Source organism: Lactuca serriola, chromosome 4 (genome assembly GCF_051521515.1).
Source record: "Lactuca serriola cultivar US96UC23 chromosome 4, Lser_US96UC23_V15, whole genome shotgun sequence".
NCBI lineage: Eukaryota > Viridiplantae > Streptophyta > Magnoliopsida > Asterales > Asteraceae > Lactuca > Lactuca serriola.
In genome coordinates, this window is record NC_136411.1 from 131,443,021 (window position 1) to 131,454,049 (window position 11,029).

The window sequence follows — 11,029 nt, forward strand, 5'->3', positions numbered from 1 at the left end:
ATTTATATATATTTTTAACCATTTTACATATTTTTTATGTATTTTTATGTGTTATTTTTTATGTATTATGTATTTATATGTATTTCTATGTATTTTTACGTATTTATGTATTTTTTTAAAGCTTTTATATAGAAGTTTATGTATTTTAAATATATAAACGTATTTTTTACGTATTTATATCTATTTTTAAGTAGTTTACATATTTTTTATGTATTACGTATTTATGTATTTTTTTTTAAGTGTTTTATATAGATGTTTTTGTATATTTATGTATTTTAAATGTATAGACGTATTGTTTTACATATTTATAAGTATTTTACATATTTTTTGTGTGCTTTTATGTGTTTTTTATGTATTATGTATTTATATGTATTTTTTTACGTAAAAATAATACAACTAAACATTTAATATACATAAAAATACATAAACATCTATATAAGAAAACTAAAAAAAAATACATAAATACGCAAAAATATATAAATACACAATACATAAAAAGAACACATAAAAACACACAAAATGTATATATAATACTTAAAAAATACATATAAATACGTAAAAAAAAATACGTTTATACATTTAAAATACATAAATATACAAAAACATCTATATAAAAAATACATAAATATGTAATACATAAAAAAAATAAGTAAAATACTTAAAAATAGATATAAATACGTAAAAAATACATTTATACACTTAAAATACATAAACATCTATATAAAAATCTTAAAAAATACATAAATACATAAAAATATATAAAAATACATATAAGTACATAATACATAAAAAATACACATAAAAATACATAAAAACATATGTAAAATAGTTAAAAGTACATATAAATAAATAAAAATATACGTTTATGCATTTAAAATACATAAATATATACATATAAAAACATTAAAAAATACAAAAATACATAAAAATAGATATAGATATGTAAAAAATATGTTTATACATTACATAAAAATTTTAACGAAATCTGCAAAAAAAATCTCATTATTTTCGAAAAATTAACAATTTGGTCTCATTACCTCCTACTGAACAGGTCAAAAAAGACTAAAGTGAATAAATTAGCCGGTTTTTTGGGTTTTTCTATTCAAAAAGTGAAAAGTCAACTTTTTTATTCAAAAAATAAAATTTCGGACTTTATTAAAAAATTACACAAAATATTGAGACTTTTCTGAAAATATCCTCATAATCTAATAAGCATTTTTATCTACAAAGTGTTGTTGAGTTAAATATGCAATCCCAAACACCGCTTGAATTATTTTCCTGTCTACATAGTAACAACCTCTTCATCGGGAGGCATCATGAAAAAGTGAATAAATCTTTCATAAATCATATTCTTTCGTTGACCCTTCTTAAATAACAAAAACACATGTTGAAACAAGTCTTAAGATAAACACCAAAACGTGAGATTTATCAACAAGTCTTACATGCTTACTCTATTATAATTACACAATCACAATAACCAAACTTGATAATCCCCTGACCCCTATACCTATAACAACTATGGTCCTTGTTGTCGAAGCCTCAGCTGCCAAGCCTGTTTTGTTTCCAAAATCCAAATATTAACTTAGCAGTTAGCAATGATAATGACCAAAAAATGTGACTTTTATTTCAACAATTTACCTTCTTCAAGGGAAACATGGGAGCTTTCCAACAATGCACCTTCGACCCTTTTGGCTTTTTCTGCCTAAAAAAATTGCAAATCATGTTTACATAAACCTAAGATTAATCAACTACATATAAATATTTAATAAAATAAATAAATCCAACCTTTCAACCCCATTGCAGCATGTAAATCTTTTGCAAAAGCATGTTGTAGAAACAGGCAAATCAAGATTGTTGTTGTCTATTTCACTAGCCATAGAGGTATCCAATGAACGAATCTTTTTCTGATGCTTCACAATTCCAGGGAAACAACAACACGATTGCTGCTGCTTCACTGGATCTTGACCAGAAAAGTCAACACTTAGTGCATTCCCATCGCTGTTTCTTATCATTCTTGATGCTTCTTTGGTAAGATTTTCAGATGAATTGGTGATGATGTTCTGTTTTGATGTCTTGTTTCCCCATGAACAGTTAAAAAGGTTGAATTTAGACTTGTTGACTTTTCCATGATTCCTACAATGACAGGAATCGGAATGGCTGATTCTGATCTCCACATTACATCCCAATGCCGACTGTAATGCAGTTGCTATCAGTTTCCATGACTTCTCTGCTTTTGATACATGTTTCAGACGATGGAATTCCAGTTCAACTACAGCCATTCCTATGTACACAAAAACTAAATCTTTAATTTTTCCCTGAAAAGGGGAAGTGTTACAATTTATAAAATAAAATAAAATAAAAGAATACCTTGGTGAAAACAAACAGAAGCTAAGTTCCCATTTCTTTGAAGAAAGCTACTAAGTGAAGCGGAATTGCATATTCCCAAAGCTCTATTCCATATTGATTCCAATGCCGATTTATCTTTAAGCTTTTCTGATTCACAAATATTATTATGCTCACATTGAGACCCCACAAGATGTTTTATGCTCTCATCAGCAGAAGAAAGGCGACAACAACCACCATTATCTGTGCATATTAAAGAACAAAAATCAAGATTTTTTCAACCATTTAAAAAGAGCAAACATCAAGATTTGTTTTCAGAAATGAAAAAGATTGTACCTTTTGGGTGTACAGTTCTTTCACATAAACTTGAATCATTTGCATTAAAAGATGGTGAAGAGCTCAATTGTAATAAAGCAACAGTGAGCCATGTTGTTTGATTCTTAGATGCTCTCAGTTGTTTCTCAGTTTCAGATAGTATTTTCAGCGCGTTATTAAGTTGCTGCAAATCAGCTTCAGCTAAAAAAAACATAAAAAAAGTAGTTTATTTACTGATGATACCATGGATCAATATAAAAACAGTAAGGTTGATGCAAGTATACTCACAAGTATGTCTTTCAAAAAACTGTCTTTTAACATCAGAAACATTTTCATGAAATTTACCAGAAAGAATATCCATAATTAGATTTGCTAATTGTGAAATTAATTGCATAGGGTCAATTCTTGATCTCATTAATTCCCTCGCCCTTTTAACTGTATTTGAAGTGTCAGGTGACAAAGCCAAAGCTAGTAACTCAAGCAGCTCATCATCAGAGACAATACCAATCTGCAAAAATCCAAAAAGGGTATCTTAAATTTCTTAATATCAACCAATTAAGAGAAAAAAAAACATGGGTAAAAATGTAAAAATCACTCACTAATTCGTAGGTTAGTGAGATGGTTATTCTTTTCCCCAACAAACTAAGTTGTTCTAAAGTCATCTCTGCATCTCTAAGAGATCCATTAGATCTTGTAGCAATGAATTCTAATGCATTTTGATCATAATCTAATCCTTCTTCTAAACAAATTTTCTCCAATCTTTGAACAATATCTGATTCCTTAATCTTTGGAAAATGGAATCTTTGGGACCCGTGTATTGCGCCACGTGGCAGCTTAGAGAGGTCAGGAGTAATCATAATGAAAATGATCCGATGAGATACTTCCTCAAGGCTATTCACAAGAGTTGACCATGTTGACCCTTGCATTAGTTGACATTCATCGATTATAAAAACTTTGAAACTAGAAGAAACTGGAGGAAGCATGGCATTCTTGATAATATATCTAAGATTTTCAGCTTTATTTAAACTAACTGAATCTACTTCCTTAACATCCCGACTCCTTCCAGCAAAGAACAAGGTGCATTCTTGACATTCCCCACATGGCTTTTTGACATTTTTACCCTCATGTGATAAACAATTTAAAGCAGCAGCAAAGATTCTTGCTGCAGATGTCTTCCCAGATCCACGTGGACCATGAAAGAGATTAAAAGAAGTAATTTTCTGATTCAAGATTGTATTTAGAAGAGACTTTGAAACCACATTTTGTCCCACTAACTCATCAAATGACTTTGGCCTAAATTTCTGACTTAAACTTCTTGGACTTTCTGAAAATGGAGTGGTTTCACCATATAATGGTGTCCCACAATCTGACCCTCCAAATGAAGAATTATCTATTGATAAACATGGACTGCTTATACAACTGATGATGTCACCTCCTACAATGTTGGAAGATATAATGTGTTTTTTACGCCTTGGTCTTCTTTTATATCCTAAATTATGATCTTGTCTTTCTGTTTCTATGAACACTTCCATTGATTCATTGCATGAATCTGTACCTTCCATGTAATCACTTGTAGGCATCATGCATGGCAAATCATTGTAATTATTATGATATCTTTCACTTAAGGATTTGTTTTCACAGATGGGTGTTTGACTTGCTTTAAGTAAACCAGATTGACCAATATGTGTAGTTTGACCATGATACAGCTCAGAAGTCCCATATAACCCCAAATCATAAGTGGTGGGGTCACTGAGGCGTTTGTTTACGTGATCAAGAACAATCCCTTCAGTAGAATCTGTTTCCCAATTCAAATTGTCAACAAAAGCACTCGATCTGCTTAGTGAGTTGGTGGATGGGTCTCTAAGTGATCTCACTCTTCGAAGAGCTATCAATGCTTTTGAAAGAGGAATGTCAACTGAATGTCGACGCCCATCCATTATTAATCCTAAATAAGTTATGTTTATTTACCATAAACCCACCCAAAAGAACCTGAAAAGGGGTGAAAACGTTTCCAAGTTATAAAGGAGAGAAAGTTTCATCTTTATGTTTCTGAAAAGGAATCTAAACCAGATCACAAAGAACAAGAATATGTAAAATTTTGACTCTAGATTAATATTGTTCATGTTTCTGTTCTCATTCCCACATCATTTTCAGAATAACGCTTTAGTAGTTAAAATAGCATAAAGATTTATTATTTTTTGCAAACCAAAAATGGGAAGTTAGAGAACAAAAGGTTATATAAACATAAACACCAAAGACACAAATATAGCAAAATGAGGCACCTTTCACATTATCAGAGAACAACAGCGATAAAGGTTGAAAAGAAAACCCACATTCCCTTCTTCACCTGTAAAAAAACAGAGGAAAGCAGCGTTAACAAATGAAGACCATATAAAACAAACAGAAAGACGAAGTGAAGTTCACACACCACCACCACACTTAACCATTTCCAAGTGAAGGCGGACAAATTAGTAGTCCGGATTCACCGAAGTTTGACAAAAAAGAAAATGCAGCTTCACGGAGCTCAAAATCAAGACTTTGGGGGTAAAAAAAGTACAATGTCAAGTGCAAAAATACAGAAAAATAATGTGCGAAACGACAAATTAATATGAATAGTTTAAAACGCACACAACCACAAACACACGCACACGCACCTGGGGACGATCTGAAGGAAGGAAGGTCTCGGACACGAATTTTGAAAACAGGGCGAGGATTACGGTATCTCGAAGACTTTCAAGCATATAAAAAAACCCTAACCCTAGAACAAAGATATCTGTAGTATTGGTGAGTGAGCTTTCGAAGAAGAATGTGGTAATGGAGGTGGGAGGTGGCAAAGGAGTAAATGTCATTAATGAGGAGAGGTGATAAACACTCCATCGCAATCACGTTCGTTGAGTTTTCTCTCTCTATAAGTCTGTCAGTTTCTCTCTCTATAACTCTGAACAATGAGTTGGTTTCTAGTTTTTTTTTGCAGGGGGAAACAGTGACCTGGATGGCAACATTTGGAACTGACTCTACCCCCCTCCCCACCAGTCTACTACCAGTCCACCACACCACACAACAGTACAAAACACAATATTACTCTATTAAAACAATATTATTATATTATATTGAATATATTGATATATTCTATTAAAGATTCCATTAAATTATATTTTTGATCCTTATGGTTTGTAACTATATGAAGTTTTGGTCTTATTTTTGAAATATTTATACCAATGGTCATTGCATTTTTTGAATCCATCAAGTCTTTTAGGCTAACATCTTTAAATTTATTTAAAGGGACTCTCTTTTCCTTTGACCAAAACTAATAAAACTTATAAACCTAAGGAACTGTTTCTGAAAATACTATGGAATATGAAATAAGAAACCCAAAACTTTTAGATAATGCCCTTTTTCTTCAACGACTCCATGGCCATCCTTCTTTCCACAGCCTTCTTTATTATTGGATAATTTTATTTGAGATTTTAGTGTCACCTGGTCATTATTCTAGATTTATAAATTATCAATTGAGTTCAAATCTTGCTTTTAGACAAGTTAGGAATGCAAAGTGCACTTTTGTATAAAATGAGTTTGATTTCGGTTCAACCAAATGGCAGGGTAAAAGGGGCAACTCCCCGTCAAAAAAATTATTTTACTAATAAAAGTATTATGAAAATTATTATTTTCAGAATATATTATCCATAATTATCTTGGGAACTGTCATCCCTTAATTAAAGGATAAAATCAGCATGTAATATTAATTGATCATATATTTGATAATCAGAAGAATTTAAAGGTTATAAAAACCTAGTTCGTGGTCTCATACCAGTGTCTTAATACAAAACTTTTCTTGAAAGATTATGGGTATTATCCCCATAATCTGTATTTCTTCTAACCAACGTATAGTATCGAAATATCATGTTTAGAAAGTAATCAAACGGAATATCAGTTGATCTAGGTTATTCATCATTTTCATAAACCTTCTTCTTTTCCTTCAAACCCTAACAATCACCACCAACATCTGCACCTCCATCGTCGCCGATCAAATTTCTTTCTTTCTCCCTAATGACCCCCAGTAACCATATGCCTTCAAGTCTTACGAAAATGTTTTGTGTTTGATCGAAATAAAGAGAACAGTCAATGACTTGTAAGGATAACCAACTTTTATAATTATACAAATTTAGTCACTATTCACTAAACTTTCTATCTACGACCCATCATTGAACTTAATAAAACTATTCAAAAAATATAAATATGACCGACAAAATTCACTATACCAATCATATTGGTATTTTTTAAACAATTTAAATGACATGTCATGTAAAGAAAAAAATAACTAAATATGTATCATTATAAAAATTCTGTTACTTTTTCAAATTATTGTCCATAAAATAAAATGACTATCGGGAATGAGGCTCCATAGCGAATCAGAATATACATTAAACAATTAAAAGTAAATAGAACTACGTAAACAATATCATACATATATTTATTTAAATAGGAAGAAAAAGAAAAAACGAATAACATTATCAAATATTTATACTTACTATTAATCAACAAAAAAAGACTTCAATCAAGGGTGTGTTCGGACGGAGCGTTTTGGAGCGTTTGGAAGCTTCTAGCTTCTAGCGTTTGACAAAACGTTCCGTTTAAAACAAAAAGTCTCGTTTGACACTACAAACTTCTAGCGTTTAGTTTAATCAAAACGTTTCAAAACTACTTCAGGCAGCGTTTAATAAAACGCTATAAGCTATCCGCTACCAGCTAATTTTGCCGAACACGCACCAAATGTTTTTTAAATAACGATCAAAAGATTACCGCATACTTGGTTGATAAAAGGTATGAGGATATTTAATTTCTTCTATATTTTGTTTCTATTATCTTCCTATCTATTTTTTATGATAACAAGTGTCATTTGATTTAATTCAAATTTGATTGAGATGTTAAATTTGTATATTTGTTGTTATCTTAAATAGGTAAGAAGAAAAATATAAACAAAAGGTAGAATGATATTTAATTTCTCTATCTAAAAACTTTTAAATACATATCATACGATTTAAATAAATAATATATATTTATATCTAAAATATAAGTTTTAAATGATAGATCAAGTATAAAAATATATTTAATGACCACATATATAAACCTAAAATTTGTTATCTTTATAAGTCATCATCCATCCATATTGTATATTCTTTAATCATCTAACAAACATACAATTTACATTAAAAAAAAACAATATAAATTAAAGAAAATGATTGCTTAATTCATATCGTGACTAATGACTATTTAAACACAATCAGCAACCTTTATGAGAAACAAGAAACCCGAAATGATTTTGTAATTCCACGATTCCACCTTTCTTCATATGTTTATTGCAATCATTCCCCTCTATAATCTCCATCATCACATTCATTGATTGGCATCTTAATTTGTTACTTATCTTCTTTGATTCTGCTAAACAACTATGTTTATGTTACCTGGCAGTTACTCTATTGAACCACATAAGTTTTAGACTATAATTATCGAAATTTAGACATTTTTGCCCTATTTTCTATTGAACCAATTAGTCAATGTTATCAACGCTATAGCGGAGACCTTCCTTTGGTCATTCCGTTGTTTTTATGGGCTTTATTTTACATGTAATGAACTTTAGGGTTATTGCTTTTACCTATAAATATAGTGCAGCCCCTTTAAGCTTCTATACATGGGATTTAGGTACCTATGGCACAAGCAATTTGAGAGTTAAATCTGCTATGATGAACCTTCATAGTGATATTCTATTAATATGTATATACACTATTGTTTTAATAACGATAGCTACGACACATGATCGAATTTATAATATATTATGGATATATAGTTAATTTGTACTGATGAATTATTTTGTTTTATAATAATGGATGGATTTTTATTGGGCTATGTCTGGTCAATTAATTGGATAAATAACGTGATCCGACCAATGGTCCATAATAATAAACATTTTTTTATTTGGTTATGTCTGGTCACGTAGACGGGGCTCAGTCTAAATATTCGACGGCACAGTTTCAGCTTTCGCCCTAAACTACCCCTACAAAAGAAAGTGAAATGTCTATATTACCCCTGTCACACTTTGTTACCGATGTGACCCATCCCTTCACTAGTCACCATTCTTGTCTTTTACTTTACTTCTATGCATATAAATACCCTCTTATTTTAGTTGTCGTAAAAGGTAAAAAATAAGTACACGTTTCAATGTTTACTTGAAATAAAAAGATTCTTTATTCTTTGCTATATCATATATGCATTGTATTAAAAAAAGCATTTACTCATTCGAAAATGTTTATACGGATTTAAATTTGAAACAAGACATAATTAAGTATATGATTAGACCTCTCATAGAACTAGAACGGGTTTGAAACGGATCAATCTTGATCCAAAACAGTTAAGCAGTTTTCAAATGATAATCCAAATCCGACATGTAACCTGCAACATTTTGAATGATTAAGTTTATTCTCTTATCCATCATATCAACAAATTTTCAACTTTTTTAGCCAACCCGTTTACAATATTAAGTTTAAGCTATAATTATGCATTAAAACGCATATAATATGATCACTAAAACCAAAAATCATTCATTCCAAAATAAACTTCAATTATAGCTTAATAAATAACGGTTACAAAACAAAACAAATGTCTACTATTACAAAATGTAGACATCAAATTCAAAATGCATTTTCAAAAAACTCGAAGTTCAAGCGATCTATTCACTCCTTTTTTTGTTTCCTTGACGGTAGTCAATTTTGTATATTCACCATCGCTTCTACGATTTCAGGGGTACGTGAATATTGATAAATGTATTATAAGTTTATAACTTATAAATAATAAATTTATATTTCAAAATTTTAGACACGACGTGTCATAAACGGATCGGATTGATGGTGATCTATATCCGACCCTTTTAAACAAAGAGTTAACGGGTACGGGTCATTAACAAATAAAAGAATCATAAAATATGATCCAAACCTATTATTTTTGTATGGGTTTGAAACGGATTAAGTTCAAAATCCACTTCATTGTGAGACCTATATATATGATATAGTTGTTTGCTTTGCAATGTGAATCTACATCTTCGGCCGATTAAATATCTACTGAATGCCCTTTTTATTTTATTTATAGAAGTTTTTAATGTTATTGAATTTTGTATTGTTTTTACAATCGTTTTTTTGGCATATTCGTATTGTCACGTACATTTCCGCAAGTTAATGTGATGGAAAACAGCCCCCTTGGTGACAGTTGTCTTTGACAACCATTTTCTTATATTATCCACAGAATTTTTAATACAATTTTGGTACAGTAGGAAAGGTCCGTAAACAATGAATTCACATGTATACATTTGTGGACTGATTCAAAATATCACTTGGCAAAATGTTGATTTTGTAAACATGGGTAACGATTAAATTGTTTAATAAGGGTTACATTTCAAGTAAAGCAACTAATTAACAAGTTGACTGAGACTCGCATGAAGTGTGTTTTTACTTTTTAATGTTTAAAGAGATGACCGTTTTTTTTACTTTTTCTTTTTGGCCATCACTTGTGTGCTTAAAGGGGCAACAACTGCAGTAGGAAAAGAAAGTGGATGACCAAGAAAGTTTTGATTTGTTAGATTCATAGATGAAACTAATGTTATATATCATGTTATAGATAGAAAATCAATAAAATCGACATAAATAATATTTAAAATATAGGTCAGTGGTTAGTTGCTAATAATAAATCTAAGTATTATTATTATTATTACCAAATTTCATCTAGAAACTAAATCGACCATTCCCGATCATTTTCTGATTATAAACAAGAAAAAACATTGTCCTGTTATAGAACAAAATAAAATAATAAAACAATAAATTAAAACCAACCTCGAGTTACTGATCTTTAATACGTAAAAGATTATATAGATGAAACTAATGTTATATATCGTGTTATTTAGATAGAAAATCAATAAAATCGACAATAAATATTGAAAATATATGTCGGTGGTTAGTTGCTAATAATAAATCTAATTATTATTATTACCAAATTTCATCCACAAACCAAATCGACCATTCCCGATCATTTTCTGATTATAAGCAACAGAAACATTGTCCTGTTGTACGACGAATTAAAATAATAAAACAATAAATTAAAACCAACCTCGAGTTACTGATTTTTAATACGTAAGAGATTGTATAGATGAAACTAATGTTATATATCATGTTATTCAAATAGAAAATCAATAAAATCGACAATAAATATTGAAAATATATGTTGGTGGTTAGTTGCTAATAATAAATCTAATTATTATTATTATTATTATTATTATTACCAAATTTCATCTAGAAACCAAATCGACCATTCCCGATCATTTTCTGAT

At 29.9% G+C, this 11,029-nt stretch overlaps 1 protein-coding gene across 2 annotated transcripts; it reads right to left on the reverse strand.

The window, feature by feature from the left end:
* Positions 1-1,385: 1,385 nt before the first annotated feature.
* Positions 1,386-5,672, reverse strand: LOC145102568 (AAA-type ATPase family protein). 2 transcript variants are annotated; one of them, XM_079039994.1, is made up of 9 exons: positions 5,313-5,672; positions 4,941-5,005; positions 3,258-4,647; positions 3,004-3,166; positions 2,680-2,859; positions 2,368-2,586; positions 1,786-2,281; positions 1,639-1,702; positions 1,386-1,552 (listed from the first exon to the last, which is right to left on the reverse strand). In XM_079039994.1, exons 3-9 carry the CDS (start codon positions 4,593-4,595, stop codon positions 1,517-1,519), a joined length of 2,496 nt encoding a protein of 831 aa, XP_078896120.1. In that variant the 5' UTR covers positions 4,596-4,647; positions 4,941-5,005; positions 5,313-5,672; the 3' UTR covers positions 1,386-1,516. The 2 variants fall into 2 exon arrangements, with proteins under 2 accessions (XP_078896120.1, XP_078896119.1); XM_079039993.1 differs by having other exon boundaries at positions 2,947-3,166; positions 5,313-5,671.
* Positions 5,673-11,029: the final 5,357 nt, after the last annotated feature.

Coding starts and splice junctions, on each gene's coding strand:
- LOC145102568 (XM_079039993.1), bottom strand. CDS start 4,595: ATGGATGGGCGTCGACATTCAGTTGACATTCCTCTTTCAAAAGCATTG. Junction 2,860..2,946: donor GTTTTTTGAAAGACATACTT/GTGAGTATACTT, acceptor TGTTTTTTTTAG/CTGAAGCTGATTTGCAGCAA. Junction 1,703..1,785: donor TGCTGCAATGGGGTTGAAAG/GTTGGATTTATT, acceptor CAATTTTTTTAG/GCAGAAAAAGCCAAAAGGGT.